General features: G+C 39.6%; 1 protein-coding gene across 1 annotated transcript; it reads left to right on the forward strand.

The window, feature by feature from the left end:
* Positions 1–1,599: 1,599 nt before the first annotated feature.
* On the forward strand, positions 1,600–20,884 carry NT5DC3 (5'-nucleotidase domain containing 3). Its single transcript, XM_054631285.2, has 14 exons — positions 1,600–1,837; positions 4,675–4,859; positions 7,655–7,729; positions 8,203–8,258; positions 10,413–10,503; positions 11,561–11,698; positions 12,985–13,045; positions 13,280–13,382; positions 13,523–13,624; positions 14,615–14,696; positions 15,033–15,119; positions 16,299–16,439; positions 16,800–16,864; positions 17,916–20,884. The coding sequence occupies exons 1-14, from the start codon at positions 1,645–1,647 to the stop codon at positions 18,175–18,177; spliced, it is 1,641 nt and encodes a 546-aa protein (XP_054487260.1). The 5' UTR covers positions 1,600–1,644; the 3' UTR covers positions 18,178–20,884.
* The last annotated feature ends 240 nt before the right edge of the window (positions 20,885–21,124 follow it).

Consider the following 21,124-nt stretch of genomic DNA (forward strand, 5'->3'; position numbering starts at 1 on the left):
CTGGATTTAAAAAGTTGTCCAGTTATTATACATTTTTGTTTTGTGGAAGGTGATGAAGAGTTGGGCTGACAGGAATACCTACAATACTCTAGAACAATGCCATAAATTCAAAATTACTTTTACCAAGTCTTGTAATTTCATAGATGACTTAATTTTTTTGTAGCTGTACATGGAAAATCTGATGCTGAAAGTTAAATGTGAGTTTTCATTTTGTCTGCTGCAAAAATATTCTCACACTAGGAACATCAAAGAAAGCAAGTACCAGATTACTAATTCCCTAGGATGTTGTTTTTCATTTCACCTGTTTTCTAAATATTGATGATCTTGTTCTCTCCTTGTTCCCAGAATTTGTGATGGATTTATACTGATGCTTACCAGAATCACATACTGAAATGACAATGCAATTAACAGGAAGGATAATGCAGGAACTTTGAAAGCTATGTCTGGTCTCCACCAATAACCAAGCCTGGGAAATCCCAAGCATATCAGACTTTTGGCAATCTCAATTGTAGTAATTGTACTGTCAGTCAAGAACTCAGCCTTGGTTGGAAGTACAGAACAAACAGATACTGACAGACACTTTGGATTTCAAAGTTGATTATATTTCTTTCAGCTTGTTGTGGTTTTGCCTGTAAAAACAAGGTGAGAGTCATTCTTTGTAAAAAAAGAAAAAAAAGGAGTAGGATTTTGTCTGAAATCCTTCAGATTTGTATAGGATTGCCTTTTTTTTTTTTTTTTTTTTTTTGAGATGGATGGGGATGAATGGCTGAGTAACTTCCAGACATAAGTGACAATGGGTTATGTAGATCCCCTGGAAATAAGAACAAATTGTACTCAATGTTTACTGGACTGGAAAAAGAATATGTTCCTTTTGTTGTAAAAACTTTCTGAGCACACCAGGAAATCTGCATGTGGAGTTGTAACCAGTTCACTGTGGCAGTGATCTGGTCTGGTTCTTCTTCATCCATGCATCATCTAATTTTTATTTTTTCTCCAAGTATAGTAGATATGGCTCAAATTCTTAGACTGCCAGGGTCTAGAGCTATCAGTGGCCAGTGCTTCACAGGGACATGAGGGCCTTAAAACAGCAACAGAACTGTGTCTATGTATTTTACTTGCAGCTTGTGTTTTGAGCTTGTTTTGTTACAGTTGTAAGCAGGTGTATATAGTACTTCGGAAAAGTAAACACCTGCTGTTGATGCGGTGTTTGCGGCGAAAGAATCCCAGGCAGCTCCGAGCACAGCAGAGCCCTGAGGAGCAGCAGAGCCGTGAGGTCGGGGTTTGCAGCTCCCCTTGGCCTGGCTCAGCAGCGCACATTAAACGCTGCCCATGCCGGTGGATGGGAGAACGCTGCTGTCCCTCCTCAGGACGGCAGATGGGACGCGCACGGCCCGGCCACACGGCCGAGCCCGCGGGGCCGCACCGCCGGCGCTCCGCTCCTCAGGCACCGCTTCAGGGCGCTGGGGCCCGGCCGCAGCGGCAGAGCCCGCGGGGCCGCACCACCTGCGCTCCGCTCCGGGGCCCGGCCAAGCCCGGCCTCCTGCCGCTACCTGCGGGCCTGGGCCCGCCTCCCGGCCCGGGGCGGGGCCCAAGGAAGTGACTTCAGCCGGCGGCGGAGCGGCTTGGCGGGGCTGAGCGCGGAGCATGGCAGCGGTAGCGGCGCGGGCGCTGCTGGCGGCGGGCAGGGCGGGCGCGGGCGGGCGGCGGGGCCGCGTCCTGCCCGCCGCGGGCGCCGCTCCCCTGTGCACCGTGGCCCCGCAGCAGCAGCAGCAGCCGTCGCCCGACATGAAGAGCTACCTGTGGTCGCGCTACAAGGAGGCCAAGAGGGTCACCAAGGGTGAGCGGCGCCCCCTCAGCGGGCCGGAGCGGGGCCGTGGTGGCGGCTGGGAGCGGAGCAAGGGCGAAGCCTGTGGGGGAGCGGGAAGGGTCCGGGGGCCGAGGAGCGGCTCCGGCTGCCGTGGTGTGCCTAGGGCCGGAGCGGCAGAGCGGGGAGAGCCTCAGCCGGTGGGTCCTGGGGGCCGGGCAGCGGCGACACGGGCTGTGGGGGCGGCAGTCCCTTCGTCCTCCCCTCGGAGGGAGCGCTGAGCCCCTCACGCCATCGCCCGTGCGGGGCCGCGGCTCTCGCAGCGCCTTTGGGCCAGGCAAATTGGCAGGTTTTGGAGGTGTGTTGAGTGTAGAAAAGCAAATGTAGAAAGAAAATCGAGAAGTTGGTCATCTCATTGATGGCTGTTATATATATACACAACGTATCTATTCTGAAATAGACTACTTTTCCAAAAAGTTAAAATGCTGGAAAGTTTTGGATGACTCTTTTAATTTTGCTTACGGTTCCATCGTAACGCCGTGTGAGGCATTATAAAATGCTGGCAGTACATACATGACCCTGGGAAGCCCTGGTGTTCAGCCTAGCCAGGCAAAAGCGCTAGGGAAAAAGCAAGCAAAATGCTCGCTTCTGCCCTTGCTCTGATGGGAAGAGAATTACCAAGATAATACTTGCTTGAAAATGTGGTCTTTTCTGCGAGCTGAAAGAAAAAGAGGCAGAGTGTTCTATAATGCCATGGGGAAGAGCATGTCCTGTGGTGGCAATGGATAATGCTGTAGCTTGCATGTTTTGCCTATAAAGAAAGAAATTATTGTGTTTTCCTGCACTTAGGAGTCTTGAATATGAGCTGGGACTTAACAGCGCTGGGTGCAAGCAAAGCATTTGTGAATGCAGAATAGCGTCAGCATTTCAGAAGTGAAATTAAAAGCTGTTAGCGGTCTCAAGAGAGGTCTGTGGGCTTTGGAGAGTGAGATAAGGGATAGGAAGAAGGGAAATGCGTTGCATTTTGAATCTATTTTTTCTTTTCCTGTTTTTGGAATTAACTTTCTCTTGTTCTAAACCACAACCAAATAATATTTAGGAGCTGGGGTAGGGTTACGTTGTGAGAAAATAAGTTGGTCAGTGGGTGTGAGCTGGCAAAAGATGAGGCAACTGCTTCTAGAATATTTCAGGCTATTATATTACAACTCAGTCACCCAATGGCTTCAAGTATACGATGTTTCAGTTAGTTATGATGTCGAGGTGACAAGGCTAGAAGGCTCTCCTGGTTTTTGACACAAGGTTTATTGCACTTGTGATGCTGTCTGCTGGCCAGAATGATAGCTGCCAACTGTTCATACTGTCTGTTTTCAGACAGCCACCAGTCAAGCTAATTTGCAGCTGAAGTATCTTTTTATCTATATATAGCTACATAAATATCTTTATTTTTAAAACAAGTGTTGACTCACCAAGCTGCGCAATTGACATTTGAAAAAATACTTTCTGATACAGAGACGGGTGTTCTAATGTGATTTTGGAAGTTGATTAAAAACTGTGCTAATGACTTCAAGTTAATTGAATGCTCCATGGCCCTCTCTATAGAGGAGTAAGAATTTAGTAGGAATATGTGCCTTAATCATAGCATGTCAAATTGTATTTGATTTGATTGCTGGGCTTTATTTGAAGTTTGGAATTAAACTCAGTGAATTTGCCTTTTTCCCCCCCTCTCTTAAAAATTAAAAGACTTGGGTGTCTGCATCTGAAGTCCCCACACCTACCTGCCTTGTTGGGATGTTCTCAGTGGTGGAGCGTGTACGGGTCTGTCCTCAGAGCTGAAGGTTTTGAGAGAAGCTTGGTCAATTCCTTTTAAACCTATATGGAAAATAACCAAACAAAGCATATTCCCTTTAAACTTGCCTTTTCAAGCACATTCATTTAAGATGAACGTTCCCCATGTTTTTCCACTGGCAGGGAATTCTGGAGTATAAAGACAGTATATGGAAAGGAAGGAAGGAAAACACGCTTATGTTTTCTGCTGCCAGGAGAGTAGTGTTTAACCTCCTAATGTTGCTCTTTCAAGTTTTGTAAACAAGAAATATAAACACTGTCAGTGTTTAGTACTGACATTGGTGTTGGTCCTAAAGTTACTTATTATATCACGGTTTATTTCTCAGTCAGTATAGTTTTTCAATCAAATATCAACAGAAACATACCCTTAAAATAGAAGTGTTTGCACCCACTGTGTGTTTGTGTAGAAAATAAGCAGAATATGTTTGGTTTTCTGATCCTCTAGGAGGTTAATAAGCATAACAATATGTATGTTACAGTTGTTATGTACACAGTCACATATAGTTTATTCATGTGAGCTGAAATTGATTAATATGATAACCTTGAAATGGTGAAGCAAAAATTAAAGCCATATCAAATCAGAACAATGTCAGTTCTGCTTCAGGGGCAGGAGCTGGACCAAGTAATGGGAGCAGAAGACAAGACTCCTAGACTAGTAGTAATGATAATATAATATTCTTCAACTCCAAATTCACGTTCAAAAACAATAATAAATGTGTTAATGGAGTTAGCAAAAAATTGTCTACTGTTCTCGGTTAGCAAGATGCCAAAATGCATCTTCTCTTCCAACTTGGACTGCAGAGAAAAGCTTACTTGGAATAAAACCTATGGATCACCAAGACAAGTTAGGGGGACAGCATGTTCAATAGCATCATATTGTTAACAACTAGTTGTTTATTGTGAATTAGTTTGATAGTTTCCATCATTGTTTACCCATATTTAGCAATTGCTAATGGATTTCTGTGTCTTTATTTAAATAAAGGTGTAAGGCTGGTATAACCTTTTTTCCTCTCCCCTGTTCACAGAGCTGGTTCCGTCAATTATGAGTAACATGCTGAACCCAGATGCTATTTTTTCAAACAATGAAATGAGCCTGTCAGACATTGAAATTTATGGGTTTGATTATGACTACACCTTGGTCTTTTATTCTAAACATCTACACACGCTCATATTCAATGCTGCTCGAGATCTTCTTATTAATGAGCACCGGGTAAGTAAAATTAATGGAATAACAATACACTTATGAATAAAGGGTATAATAAATGATTTTTGACTGAGAGGCATGAATCATCTTTTCATGCCTCAGTCCTAGCTCAGCTCCCTTATAGCACATTTTGTACAACAGCTAGATATTCACAACAGAAGCCCTGTTTTATTCTCTGCTGCGGTTCTGAGCAGAGAACAGTCTGTTAAGGAATACAGTTATATTTGTCTTATCTTTTAATGTGGGCGTGCAGTTTGTTGTTTGTTCCTGATTGTCATTTATTGGAATCACATTAATAAGAAGCTTAAAAGCTACCATTACTGTGTTTCATCCCTTGCTGTGAGTTTAGTGATTAATTTCCCTACGAAATATTTTCAGCTGGACTTCACAGCAGGGCTTTGATTGCACTGAGGGCTCTGTGTGTACCTGGCATTTCGGCTGCCTTGGCTGAAGGGGCAGCGTGTGCAGTGGTCAGAACCTGGATAAGGGAAGTGTTCAGGTCAGAGCACGGCCCTCCTGCCTCTCCAAGCAGTGTTCTTGCATTGGTGACCACTTGACATCCAGGCAGTTTGGGGCTGCTTCTTGTCTAGTTTGGGAAAAGCTCCCATGTGTCAGGAAGTAGAGAAGGAGATGGGTGGCTGGGGAAAATGAAGGTATTTCTGGGATAAAGACTGAAAAAAATCTGTGGACTAAAAGAAGCAAAATTAAACTGTAGGACTTGCAGGAAAGGAAAAGACAAAGTCCATGGAGTATGTTAATAAAGCTGCTTGTGTATTTTTATACAACCTAAATCTGAATGTGTGGTGTTAGTCTATTTTCATATTTGAATCTAAAGGTTAGGAGCTATTTATAAACACCTATAAATATCCTTGGAAGAGCAAACAAAACTTCATGGGTGCTACAAGCATACACAGCTTTATCCCCCTGCAATTTTGGCATGTCATGATAGCAGTTTCTGTGGGATGTGTAAATATACTTTATTAAAGCTACATGGTTCATGGGAAAAACCCATGTTACTGTAGCAGTCAAGATCAATTCTTGTAGACAAAAATTCGAATGGTGTTCTGCTTTTACTATTTGAATGGATTTGGGTAGCAATAGCTTTCCAGTTTGTCTTGGTTAAAATCTCCTGAGTTTTACTGAACAAAGGTAATAATTTCTTTTTGAGACAGCTTATTGAAATTATCTTCTTTTGGATTTTATCTGCTTATAATGTTAATATTTTTTTTTGTCTTTAACATTAGAAAAAGACCCTCTAGACAGTGTCCATTAGGACTCTTACAGTCAACCCAAAAGGTGGCCAATTTTGCTCATGGCAGTGGGAGGTAATACATCAAAAATTGCAAAATGCAGTGTAGGAAGCAAGGAATTGTCCAAGAGAATAAACATCAATTCAATGCTAATCACAGAGGTGGCAGCAGGTGTTCTATGTTAGCTCTTGTTCTTGGGTTCATTTCTTTCCTGATGCACAGGCCTTGTGCCTTTTTAGTAGGACTGCTGTTCCAGTCCAGTTATATTTGTCCCTACCAAAAGTGGGGTAAGCAAACAGTGCCATTTCTATCATTTCTTTGTTTGCTTTGCAAGGAAGCTTTGATTTGTATGCCAGGGTAAGCTCATATGTACTGGCATGTATCTGAAAAGACAACTTTCTAGTAGAATAAATTAAAGTCACAAGTCAAGCATGCAGAAATTTGGTAAAGTCAGAAATAAATCTCCTTGTACATGCTTGGTGTGGTTGCTCTGGGGCACATGCAGTGCATGGGAGTTTTTAGTCGATCAATTCTGTATCGTTCCCTGATGATTTCCCTTGTGTCTCTGCTCCATGTTCCCTGTGCCTCTTCCAAGCTGTCTGTAGGCTTTTGATGCTGCTCTTCATTCAGATCAGTAGCCTGCCTCACGTTTTCTGGAAGTGCTAGTCTAGGGATCACAGGACTGTTTCCTTTAACTGTAGATGCCTGTACTCAGTACAAATGCAATGCACAGCAGCTGCAGAGCAAGTCCTCTTCAGCAAGATAAGAACTCTGGGGGGGAAATGACAGTTTATTTCTTATAAAGTAGCTAGAGGCTCTGTTGAAGCTGCCTAATGCAGTTTTCCCCCTGAAGGCTTGCAAATTATCCATATATCTATGGAAACTGTTGTAGAGAGGGTGAAAAACAATGTCAGGTTCTAAGGCTGCTGTAACCTGGGGGAGGAGAATGAAGGATTGCCTTTCAGTGTTTTAATCAAAGAAATTATAGTTTTCTCAGGCCTTGAAATACTACTGAAGTATTTCACCCTTTAAAAACAAGTGAACAAAGCCCTTAGCCCAAGACATGCACCTGACATTTCTTTTTGTGGCAACCTGTGTTTAAAGCAGGACAAAATTACAGTTGTCTGATAATGGGCTTGTACTGAAAAATGTTAGACTACCTACACTATATATAAGGAACCTGAGGAAGAGTACGTGACAGACATTCAGTTCATTTTTTCAATGTATGAAGAATGTATTAATAATATATTAAATTAACTTTTTGAACAAGAGGCTAATGTTCAAAGGTAATCACTACGGACTACCTGGATGTCCAAATTCAGATACCAGGATGACCTTAGATTTAAAACAATGACCTTGGATTTTTGGAAAAATGTTTGACTTGTCTTGCAGGTATATGTTCCTGCAAATCTCACCAGTCTAGGAAAAATTCTCCTAAATGATTACAGCAAATGAGAAGCATAGAAAACTTAGACTTTTAAAATTCTGCCGAATAAATTTTTATTGTGTTGATTATGGTTTTAAAATCAAATCATTGCTCTCTTTTCTTAGTATCCTGCAGAAATAAGAAAATATGATTATGATCCCAATTTTGCCATCAGAGGGCTTCACTATGATGTGCACCGGGTATGTATAAATAACTTTGTGATGAGTTATGTAGTGCTGAGAACATAGCCAAAGAAAATAAAGAGAACTTTTAAGCCTTTCAGCTTTTCACTCTGCATTGATGTGTAAGGATTTTGTTTAATGTTTTTCTCTTTAATAGCAATCTTTATTCTTTATTATTACTATTATTATTATTTGTTATTATTATTAACATCATCAATAGGCATAATAATTTTTTTTTAAATGGCCCTTAAGTAGAACCTGTTTTGGACATTTTGTCCTTATGATGGGTGGGGAAAGACACTTAGGGTGCAACAGGATAAAACTAGTTAAAAGTCATTGATAAAAATATTTTGGAAGCTGTGAAGGAAGTTGCAAGGAGAATGTTCAGGTGTTCTGGAGGCAGAAAGGTTATAGATAAAATTGCTTTGACTTTTGTAATTTCATGTCAAATAGTAGAAGTGATAAAAATTATTTTCTTTTTTCTTTGCAAGGCATTATTAATGAAGATCGATGCTTTTCATTATATTCAGCTGGGAACAGTTTACAGGTGGGTAAAGTTATTATTTTCTTTATAATAACAATAGGTGCTTTTACTTTTTGTTTCTTTTAACCCCATTTATTAGTGTACAGCTTGGATTCTTACCAGGACCTGTGCCCTGATGACCACAGCCATGAATGAGCGTTGTGGCCTTGCTGGAAGGGGTTTTCTTTGCATCTCTGTGTGTACACACAGATGTGTACACATCCACTGCCTGCTCCAGCCCAGCTGATTCCCCAGATCAGCCCTGGCAGAATTGGCAAGCTGGTTGGTCACATAGTGCTGACTCACTTTGTTTCCGGCTGTTAAATTGTGCTGAAAGACATCTAAAAATACCCTGATGACTTCTCTGCTGTTGCTTTCTGTGTAAATAATTGTCACAGGGTACCTGGTAGCATGACTTTGGTGTGGTCGTGGAGACACTTGAGAGCTCCTGCTGTGTTTGCATAGAGCTTTTAAGTTTGGACACATCAACCAAATCAAATTTGCACCACACTTGGTACCAGACTGTAAATTAGACAAGAAGCCAGGCCACCCTTCTTAAAGTCATTGGACAAAAATACTTTTACCCAGGTTTATTCTGTTGTGCTCTTAGTTGTGTTCCCCTACCCACCACGAGGACAGAACACCCAAATCTGAGTCCAGAAGGGGATATGACCTGGAAATGATGGTTTGCATCAAACCTTCATGCTGTTTCCTCAAACACCTGTACAGGGATGAGGGGAGGAAAAGAGAGGCTGAGGGCCATGAGAGCCGATGTCAGGATGATCTGTGGTTATACAGCTGCACTCTGAACTGTGTCAGGGCTGTGAGACTTGTGGTAAAAGTAATCTACAGATTTGCCTAGGCAGTCATCTCTCCACTGGGGCTTTCACATTGTCCTCTGTTGATTTGTGCTTAAGGAGCTGCTGATGCACAAATGTTTTCTCTAGCAGTATTCAAATAGCACTTGGCATAGCTGTCTGCAGACCAGAAGGTACCTCCTCAATTCTGGTATCTGGTTTATATTTTGGTTGCATTTCTTTGTGCTTGCTGCTGTGGAGGGGGTGATGCTGAACACTATATGGTACAAACCCCAAGTATTATCTGCCCGACTTGAATGCTGTAGTTCCATCAGCAGCAGCTCAGAGTTGTGTCCCAGTTGGTATGTGGAGACAGAGCTGCAGTAAAAGAGCTGGTGAATGTAGGATTCTGCCACCACAAAAACCCTGAGAAGTTCATGTATCGTGCCTTTCCACTGGAAAGCTGGTGTGGACTCTAAGCACTGAAAGCACTAGGCTTGTGAACTAATTTATTTTTATTTTAATGCTGGCAGCTCTTCTTGGTCAGACCAAGAAAGGGAGGCACAGAAATAATGATCTGTTTTATGAGGCTGCAAAACATCATTAAGTAGGTTTGGAAAAAGGAGACCAGCTGATCTGGTTTGCATTAGTGGTTTTTATTAATCCTGAGTAAAATATCAACACTTCTGTGGCCTCTGGTAAGGATGCTTGAATGCCTGCAGTCTTTAAGATGCTTTAGTGCAAGATGTTTGATGCTGTAAACATTCAAAACCAAACTAAAGCCTGTACTCTCTTAATAGTTGATAAACTCTGGGGAAATGCTATCCCCTTCTTACCCATTTGTTGTTTTATTTGAACGTTTTAATTGTCAACCATCCTTCAAGTAGTTTTAAATTTTGGGAAACTAAACTGTTCATATATTTAAAAAGAAATTCTTATTTAGTTGAAGGTTGTGTATATTTTTCACTTCCTTAAATCTTCAAGGTCATGCTGCAGAATAATCTGATTTAAGCACTATCATATCATCAGTGCTGTATAAAATAAAAGGCAGTGTGAGGAATTACTTTGTGTTAAGAAACTGGAAGTTCTAACCACTTCTTAAAAATCCCCTTGAGGCATAGCCTTAATGGACACTAATAAGCTCTTTTCCCATAAGAAAGTAGAAAGGACTTAAAATTGGAATGTGTTTTGTGTGCATGAGCCTGTTAAAATGTTACTTGTTTGGTAAGGAAAGGTGCTGTTTTAACTTAAAAACAAAAATGTTCCTGTGATGTTATTAGGGTTTTATAAGATCCAGATCTAAGTGTTAATCTGTCGGGGTTTGGTGATTACTTGAAAATTTTAATCTGACTTTTGAACTAAAGCTAGTGTTTTTTTCCAGAGGCCTCAGTGTTGTCCCAGATGAAGAAGTCATTGCAATGTATGATGGTTCCCATGTCCCATTAGAACAAATGAGTGACTTTTATGGAAAGGTAAAACCACAAATGGGTCTTTAAATTGGGTGAGGGTTTTTTGGCATGAGGGTGCTGGTGTTTAAATTTTGTTCTCATTATATAAGTAGCAGTTATATTTTCTCAATATATGATTAACTTTAGTGCTACATGTGAAGTTTGCCATCTAAAGTGACAAATGACTTTTCTCTCTCCTGCTTGCTGTAGTTTATTCTCTGACTGTTCCCTAACCAAATCATACAGACAGAGTGGGGGAACACAGAAAATCAAGTAACTTGCTCAGTGTTGTGCACAGATTCTGATAAAGGCTGGCAAATGAACCATATCTGGTTCATGTACTTTACTTTTTCCTGGTGGTCTGATGGCTTAGCTGGTATAGCAGCAAGTAAATGTATGGAGGCAACTCCTGCATGCAACCTGACAGAGTCAAAATAAGATGATTTGACGAAAGATGAGTGATAAAAGATGAAACTTCTATGTTAAATCCTAAACTTTGCCAATAAAGTTGATTTTTTTCCTCTGGTGGGTTGCTTCCTCTTTCCCAAATGAAGGGTGAAGCTAACTTTTTGCTAAAAAGCCAAGTTTATTTCACCCCTTTTAATGTCCAGATGTTAATTTCATGTTGACACAAAAAGCCCTTTGTGATGTGGAACATTTTATTGTTGTTGTACTTGTTCTTATTTTAAGGAGCTGAATTTAGAATTCCTGAATCTAGTCTCTGCAGCAGTTGTGAATTTCACTCTGGCATTCCCAGTGGGATGCCTTTGCTGAAGTGCAGACTTCTAGTGAAGGCCTTCTCTTGTCTTTTAGCTGAGCACTGTCTTGTTTTTATGAATTAAAATATCACTCTAAAGAGTAATGATTTGGATTTATTTGAAGAATTAATCACAACACTTTTGTTGGAGATAACTTTATTGAAGGTCTTAGTTGAAAAACAATCTTTAGCCATGTGAAGAGGGATGGCAAAAGCTGAATATCTGCAACTAAGCTGAAGTGTTTATACTGAACAAATGAAAATGTTCTAATCTGGGAAATGTTTGACTTTGTTTTTTCTTTCCTTTTGCTCTCATCACTGTAGAGCTCACAAGGAAATACAATGAAGCAATTCATGGATATATTTTCCTTGCCAGAAATGACACTCCTTTCTTGTGTGAATGAGTATTTTCTGAAAAACAACATAGACTATGAACCTGTTCATCTGTACAAAGATGTCAAGGTAGATGTCAAACTTTGAAGATTTGGATAAACTTGTATATTTGTGTGTCTTCTCTGTGAGCACTTCAGGAAGCTTTCACCTGTTGTGCTAGCCTCAGTGAAATACCTCACTTTAGCTTTTGTATGGAGTAATTATGGGTATACAACCATAAAAATGTAAGTAAAATTAAGGTAGAGTTTGGAAGAGAATAGACTGAAATTGGTTTGAAAGCTGACATTCTAGGACTTTTGATCTTTTTGTGGGTTTGAGGGGTGAATAGGGGAAAGTGAAGAAGATCTTGTAAAGTGATAAAAGTTCTTTTGATTGTTGTTGAACATAACTTTTTTCTCACTATCAGGGATTTACTAAGTTATAGGGAATGCAAGAGGCTATAGGGAATTCCAGTTTGGAGCTTTCATTTTGGCTAGTGTAAAATTATTTGCCATCTCATACTTTTGAACTATTTCTTTTCCCTGTTTACCTCTCTTCCTCTTCCAGATAAGCTCTAGTCCTAGTCTAGAGTAATTTGACCCTCTTGATTCCTCAGTATGTGTCCTGCAGAGGAGATAATCTTATGTCATGGTTATGTAACCAGAGAAAGGCAGTTCTTGTGGTTTCTCTGAAGTACATAGAGAAGTTTCTGTACTATTCAGCATTACAAGCCTTTTGGAAACCCTATAGTGGTATTTTTTGAGGCCATACCCCGAGTAAGCAGCAAAATGGCACTACCATGTTCTGAACAAAGCTGTCTGGTGCAGAGCTGGCTCAGGAGAGCTGTTAAATGCCTCCAGAGTGCCTTATAAATACTTTGTTCTAACATTTAACTTATTTCATCTGTTCATAAATTCCTTATGTAAATAATCAGGGCATTTCTGAGTGATTGTAATCTAAAATCTGTCAGATGTAGAACTTTTTTTTTTTTTTTTTTTTGTAAGGGGAAAGGAATGTGTTCTGCTCCAAAGGTCACTGGAAATCTGTGATGACTCTGCTTCTGCAGAGGGCTTTCACTTCACCCTCCTGAGCAACCTTTCACAGTTATGTAAAAGAGCCCCTCTGCTATATAGTTTTGTACTCCCCAAAATTAAGAAGTTAATTTCTCAGAAGAGAAGCTTAGCCTTTGTCTAGTGAATGACATCATATGTATGTATATACACACATACATATATGTAATTATATTGAACATTACATGGCATTTCTGTAAAATTGGAAGTGTTGAGAAATGAGTTGTTTTAAAAACAAATTACTATTGCTATTTGTTGAACACTTCAAAAGGTGAAGTTCTTGACTGCTCATTGCTTTCCTCACAGGATTCAATCAGGGATGTTCATATCAAAGGAATAATGTACAGAGCAATTGAAGCAGATATTGGTAAGTACTGATGGTATAATCTATCAAAGTTTTTTTTAATGATAGTATATGATTTTTCTGGCTTCCATGTTTAAAGATTACAAATTCTAAATTTTTAAAATTTGAAAGACTTATTCCCACTTGTCAAAGGTGTGTTTAAGTATAACCTTGTGTTCTGAGCTCTTGGTTGAATGCATACAAAGTTTTTCACAAGAGTTTTCTCAATTAATGCTGTGTTTTCCCCAATCCTCGCAGAGAAATACATCTGCTATGCTGAACAAACTCGTGCAGTGTTAGCAAAGCTGGCTGATCATGGCAAGAAGATGTTTCTCATCACAAACAGTCCCAGCAGCTTTGTGTACGTGAGCAGTTGTTTGCTGTTTAACTATGCATTTGTAGAGGATGGGGAAGATGAGGTTCTCTAGTGTAATTCATTCTATTGCACAGGCAACTGCACTTTGCTACAGTTAATTGTTAATATTCCTCTGTCCTTTTTAGGGACAAAGGCATGAAGTTCATCGTTGGCAAGGACTGGAGGGATCTCTTTGATGTGGTCATTGTCCAGGCTGAAAAACCAAACTTTTTCAATGATAAGCGAAGGTGGGTGTTTGGTCAGTAAAGAATGATTCAAGCAGCTCTTCCATATAAGGATATAGAGTGTGGTAGGAAATATTTTATTTTGGCTGCAATGTGAAATGAAATCATATTTGATGAAATCCTGGGTAAAGTCATTACAAAATGCAGCAACACCCAATGCTGAAGTCTAAATATTTACACTTTTTTGCCTAAGAGAGTTGTAGGAGCTGTCACAGGTGTACTGGAGTGACTTAGAGCCACAGAAGCCATTTTTAACTTCTTATTTGCATGTTCTTGAAGTGTGCTTCTTTCCTTATAAGCCTGAGAAGTCTTGATGCCTTTCAAATCAGACCCTTATCTGGAAATGTCTTCCATTGCTTCTGGGTTTGTTTTTTTTTTTTTTTTCCCTTCACACATGATATTTAAAAGACATCTGGCTGGCTGACAGACTGGAATATTTGGACTAGTTGTGATTAAGTAAACACATCTCTAATGTGTATGCCCTTGAAAAAGACCTATTCCTTTATGTGTGCTTATGATTTGAAAGGGAGGTAGAGGGAGATGGGATTATTAGCCCTTTACTTTTTGCATTTAATGTTAAAAAGATTTTTGCTGTATGTCTTGGCCCCAGTCCTGTGCTCTCTCATCTTCAGTTGTTCAGGTGTGCAAACTGAGGGATTGGGAAGAGTTTTACACATCTGTTTTTTTGTGTTCTCTCCTCCTTTGTGGCAGACAACTCATGCTGTTTCTTCCCTTCTGCCTGAGTTCCCTGCCTTACTTCTCAGCAGTTGTTCTCAAAATTTGTTTATAAATGTCATAAGTATACTGGAAATTTACATTGCTTTTCACTGGTTAAAGTGGAAGTTTTGGACTTTTGCTTTTTCTCTTACAAAATTCAGGTGCTAGAGATTTTTTTTCCTTTTGAGAGATGAATATTTTTCATGCTAATACTTTAATTTCCTAAGAAGTGTCAGGATTCCTACAGCAGCATAACAATTGCATTGTCTATTCTAGACCATTTCGGAAGGTGAATGAAAGGGGAGTCTTGCTCTGGGACAAGATTCACAAGCTGCAGAAAGGCCAGATTTACAAACAGGTATGCTTTCAACAGACTCTTTATGTTGAAATTTCATACCTATTTCCTAGAATCCTAAGCTTCTTTGGATACAGAGGTTTCTAAAATGCAGATGCATTCTTTAAGAGTTATTTTCATGTCTGAAGTTGTACAAATTCGTTGTTGGTATTGTATGTCATTGTCTCTTGAAGTGCTACCATCACTGAAATCACCTATAAAATTTGGGATTCATAGTGTATGAACTGAGGACAAGATTTGTATTATGAAATATTTTTAGTGGTGTACCAAGTTCCTTTTTCATGTCTGCGAAGGTGCAAGTCACATGCTGCTACAATGTCCATGCCATTTTTTCTGCAGGGTAACTTGTATGAATTTTTGAAGCTTACTGGCTGGAGGGGCTCTAAGGTTCTCTACTTTGGTGACCACATATACAGTGACTTGGCAGTAAGTAGTTTGCTTTCCCAAAATCAGAGAAAAGATGAGGCTTTCTGTTAGTTTTGCTCTCTTCCTCTGCAGTTATTCAGTGTAGCACACTTTCATTTGATGTTTGAAAATACAACAAGATTTGGTTGTTAAGCCATATTGTCTTTTTTTTTTTCCCAGCAAGTAACCTTGGTGCTGTAAAATGCCAACCATATTTTCCACCTGACTTGTAACATTTAAGTTGTTTACTAACTGTGGTCAGGAATGTGTGAGGTTGTATTCCTGATCCAGATACTGATTATGTCAGATGTACTAGAGAGTAAACACAGATATCCAAATGTACGGGATATGCCTGACTTGGATGACAGCTGAATGAACTTCTGTTTTGAATGCAGGACTCAATCTTCCTGTCACTAGTTGTGAATGTTCTTCCCAAGATCTTGCTCTGATTTGTATCCCCACTCTCCAGGCTTGTTTTTTGGTTTTTTTTGCTACCTTATGAACAAATGCTCTGTTAATTGTTAATTTAGGGTAAGTGAGCACCACTTGGCTCTTTTGTAATTCATTCCTTTTGAATGCCTGGATGTGACTTTTCCGCTCCAAAATTTTGTAACATGTTTCAACAGCAGCAGATGTTAATATTTTTCCCTCAGTCTGCTTTTAAAAAGAACAGTAAGATTGGGTGCTTCAGAAGACAGAGGGCCAAGAGGAGGATGCAGCTCTGTTCCACCCTGGCACAGTGGAGAGGAGAGCACAGGTGGCAGCTGCCTTGTGTTGTACCTGTCAGGAGCAGCTTGAATAGCTGGGGCTCCTGGCTGTAGCCTGCTGTCAGCTGGGTGTGTGGGTAACCAGCACAAACCCAGCACACAGTTCCTCCAGGTACTGCTGGCAGCAGCAGAGCTCTCATCTACAGAGGCATTTCCTGCTGTTTGTTTTAAACCTGATGAATTAGCGTTTATTTCCAAGTGCTTGTGTGTTCTTCATCTCTCTCCCTTCAAAAATGTAGGATTTGATGCTTAATCTGAAATTAACTGTGCCAATGGACAATAGAATTTAAGTCCCACTGTTTCATACTTCTGTTTGTACATAAAAACCAATTAAATTAGTGCTGCTTTGGGATAAACAATAGTCAGATTCTTTTTTCTTTTAAGTAGTTCTTCTTAAGACTAATAACTGTATTTTGTAATTCCTGGTAAATAGGACTTGACCCTGAAGCACGGCTGGCGCACTGGTGCGATTATTCCAGAGTTACGATCGGAGATTAAAATCATGAACACAGAGAAGTACATTCAAACCATGACCTGGCTGCAAACCTTGACAGGATTATTGGAACACATGCAGGTTTGTGCTGTGTGTGTGTGTAATCAGCTCTGGAGAGCCAGAGGAATCCAGCCAAGTTTCTAAATGCTGGACATTGATGTTTGCAAGTGCTTTCAGTCTCACTGAAGAGTTGGACTGTAGATAAATGCAATTATTTGTGTGGTTAATTAATAGGAGTTTTCTCAACATCTTGTCCTCTTTCTCCACTGGTCAGCCTAGATCAAGTCCTGATTTTGGTTGATTAAAATTCACGTGGATAAGTTCTGTATACGGATCTCTGAATTATTGCTCATGTCCTGTTAGCTGATAAGGGTTTATTAATAGAAAGGTTTATTTGCAGAGCTATCCTTAGTTACAGGTTATCCATGCTTCACATTTCAGGTTCACCGTGATCCTGACTCCCAAATGATTTTAGAAGAATGGAAGAAGGAAAGAAAGGAAATGAGGTAAGACACAGGAAATGAAGAATTTGCAGTATGCTTTGGTAGCCAAGGGTTCTATGCCATATCTTCCAATTTCTTTGAAATTTCTTTCCATCCCTGGTTTATATTCCATGCTACTTAGAGATATTGTAAAACATTTTTGAAGCAATGTTCTACCTGTCTCTTGTGCAGCTTTTCTCCCCTCTGACACTTTGTAGATATGCACCCTTTTTTCCTGTCTTTAGAACAGATGTAACTTTTCTGTGTGAAAAGGTAACATCCCATCAAATCGCTTTCCCTCTCACTTTGATTCTTCTGTCCCTCTGTGTTCAGCTGTCACTGTTGATTCCACAGTTTCTGCATGAATAAAACCTGGATTTCTTTGTCAAGGCTTAGGTCACTTTACCAGGTTTTTTACGTGATTTCTGCAGATTGTTTGTAATACATCTTAGAATACATAGAAAGTGAGCTCTGCTCCAGCTTGGATTTAGCAGGCATTTATCACGAAGTTAGGCAATAAAGCTAGAAGTCCTAGTAATCTGTTATCATGAAGGAGAAATCCCTAAATGCAGGTGGTGTGAAGTGCACAGTTTTCAAGGCCAGCTGTACAACCAGCAGCCTTCTCCAGAAATGTGGGAATAAATAAAATGGGAATGATACTTGGCAGTGACTAATGCCCAGAACTTAATTCCAAGATGTGTTTAAGCTTTTTGTGTGCATTAACCGAATCTTTGCCTTTTCTTAAGAAGTCTCTTATCTTTGGATAAAATCTTCTTTCACAATTCCTAGAAAAGAAGGCTTGAGATGTCTTGTTTCTGATGTCAGAAGCAACTTACCTCTAGTGGGGGATGTGTGAAGCTTTTCACAACTGTGATTTCTAGAACTGAGTTGTATACGTGCAAGAGGTGAAAAACTTCTGTGGCACATTTTAGTGTTTTGAAAAACAATGGCAAGAGAATAATGCATAGAACAGGTTTTAGGATCTGCTTGCTTTAGGTTATGGATACCAGCTGGTGAAGAGATGTGTGCAGGTCTGTTCACTTCTCTGTCTTTGTTTTCTCTTTCTGGGGGACAGGGAGATGAACAGGAACTTCTTCAATTCACACTTTGGAAGCATATTCAGAACTGATGAGAATCCAACTTACTTCCTGAGACGTCTCTCTAGGTTTGCAGATATCTACATGGCATCACTGAGCTGTCTCTTGAACTATGAACCTGATTACACCTTTTATCCAAGAAGGACTCCTTTGCAGCATGAACTTCCTGGCTGGTCAGACCAGCTGTGCACTGGTACATTCAGAATGCCTTTTCTGCAAGAGACAGTTCAGATCAAATAAACTCTTGGTGGCTCTTCTCTAAAATGGACAAATATCTGTTGGTTTTCTTGAATGTACCTGCATTTTATTTAAGCCACTTAAATCTGTTACCTTTGTTTATATGTATTTCATACTTATTCTCATAACCTTGTACCTGGTTTTCTCCTCTCCTGCTCAGACATGTGAAAACTCCTCTTACACACAGAAGAGATGATGGACTGCCAAACTAGTGGTAGGCCAGGAGGGAGAGGACTGCTGCTGCTGTTCTGGGGTGGTTGTTTTAGCTTGTTCATTGAAAACTTTGATCTGCAGCCTTGTGGTTTGCAAAGAAATACCAGGACTCTCACTTCTGCCCCTTTTCAGCACTCCAGCTGGAGCCTGCAGTGAATTGAGGCATGGAAGAGCTTAAATGCAGTATTAGTAATTCAGTGACACAAGTTAGGAACCAGCTTAGGGTGAGACTGAGAAGGATGGTCACACTTTTTACCTTTCCTTGCTGCTGCAGACGGAGCCTTACCTGTGAGGGGCCCAGGGCTGGAGTGCCCTGGCTCTGCTGCACTGGGCTCAGGCTCCTGGGCTCTTTCTCCTGTCTGTGCAGTTTCTGTTCTTGCCATGTCTGTGCTTGGCTGCAGGTGGACCTGAGCCTAAAATGGAAACTTGCAGTAGCTTGGGCTGCTTCAGCTTCCTTCTCCTAACTTTTAGGTACCTTTTTTTTTGAGTTTCAGAACACTTCAAGTATCCACTCTCCAATAATAGTAGTTTGAAGAGGTTTTGCATTTCAAAGTGCAGACAGATCTCTCTATCAAGCTTTAGTTTGATCCTAAATGCTGCTTTTAAAGATTTTAAACAGTGTCTTATTCCAGTGGTATGCAATGTGGCTTTGCTGTTCCCTAGGAGAGAATGTATTTCATATAGCCTTCAGTAATGGACTTCTAGAGTCAAAAGTAAACACGCACAACGGGAAAAGGACTTGGAGGAAGAATTAAGAAATGAGAAACCCAGAGTTTTCTGATGACATGTTTTTAGCTCAAGCCCTGAAAGCTAAATTAGGAGTGGTACACATTTTGAATAAAGAAAAATAGTTTTGGTATAGATTGGAAGTTTTATTGAATTACTGATATTGAAGGTAATGTGTGAACACAAACTCTGGGTAGCATATGTGTTTCAAAGATTTGAGCTGAAAAATGTCTATTTTGCACAAGGAAAACATCTGTTGATGTATTTCCTCAAAGAGGCACTTTATAGAATTGCTATATAGTTGTTTTTAAATAAGAATTGTTTCCTTTCTCTGAATCCAAAGGAAATGTTTGTTTTTTTAAAGTGGTGCTTCCCACCCCAGCCACTTTAGAAGGCATAATATAATTAAAAATTTCAGATTTTAGTTATTAAAGGCTTGGTTTTTAAAAGCATGTGATTTACAAAACATATAGCATTTGGTATTCATTTTGGGATATCACTTGCTTCCTATTATGATTGCAGGCAAACAAACTTTTGTTGACCAAAAGTTTTCTGGTTTGGTTGGTTTGTTTGTTTTTTAACCTGTCTGTACGTGCAAGTACCTGGATTGAATTTCATATACAGTATATTTCATGTTTTTAAAAGCATGTTTGCAAAGTAAAGAATGTACTGTAATTTAGCCTGCACAATTTTGTAAGTAGTTTTCCTGTATGCTTGAAATCAGTATGAAGTTCTCAGAGGTGGTTTAGATTTTATGATTTTCCTGTACTCCTATTTCAAACTTGACAGAAGTGTGTGATTTATGAACCCCTATGTTTAAACAGATGAATATACTTGAAATGAGTAAGTTGATCTGACTGTCCTTATGGTTTTGCTGGAATAAAAAGATAACATGTTGCAGGAAGTTAGTTTGACTGCAGCTCATCAGGAGTTGACTTGGTGGGGCTGTGCAAGAAATTTTTAGCATAACTTGATAATGAAATATGAAGATGGAAATACGCTGATTTGCCTTCAGTTCTTTATCCTAATGCTCAGCTTCAACTGAAGTTGGTGTTATGTGCGTGGAGCACCTCTCACGCTCCAGTGATTTCAATGCACTCTTTAAAAAAAAAGACCCACCCAAACCACTGTACATTCATCCTGTGTTAAGCAGGAACAGTTTAATTGGCTTGGATGGTTATATTATGCACATAATGCATGTTTTGTTTCAAGATTTTCTTCTCTCACCCTTCCTTTCTCTTAAGTTAGAAATCAAACTCCTCCACCAAGCTATGTTGCAACAGCCAGCTGAAGTAAAATATTGTTTATATTGCATGACTTGTTGAAATAAACAATGTTGCATGAAAAAAGTTAATTATTGAAGGGTTATGTTTCTTTAAAATAACCCAACTATATATAATATAAATTTAAGTGAGAATATTCAAATTTATTATTTATTTTTCAGTGCTAAAGTGCTGCTTTGTAACTTTTAAAAATGTCTTGCATTTTTTTAATGATTTCACCTTGACACTCTCTGCATTGCTCAATTTAACCTTAGGCTACTGATTTCAAAGAGATTTTTAGGCATGTTTAATGGGCAGTGTCTCTCTACTAATTTTGGGAGTATGGTTCATTTGAACACCAAAGCGAGAAAAAGTTTTTGTTCTGGTCTATCAAAAACACAGAGCTGAATAACCTGTCAGTAAAAAAAGAGATTGAGTTGTGGAGCTTTTATTTTTTTGGTGATAAAAATATTTAATGATTATTACAAAAAATAAATGCTTGGACTTTATCTTCTGGTCTCTGTGAGCCTTAATATTTTGATTGACTGGGGAGAAGGAAACAACATGAGCTGTATTGATAGCAAAATTCTGTGGTGAAAACTCTCCTAGATGTGTGTGTTTGAGTGTGTTTAGAAAATTTAGAACACAAAGTCTGTGAAAACTAGCAGGCTTCTGTAGGGGGATGGGGGAAGGAGTTAAGGAAATGGACTGTATGTTTGTTTCATCCAGATGAATGTGTATTTACATGT

The sequence above is a fragment of the Agelaius phoeniceus genome, chromosome 5, assembly GCF_051311805.1.
Source record: "Agelaius phoeniceus isolate bAgePho1 chromosome 5, bAgePho1.hap1, whole genome shotgun sequence".
NCBI lineage: Eukaryota > Metazoa > Chordata > Aves > Passeriformes > Icteridae > Agelaius > Agelaius phoeniceus.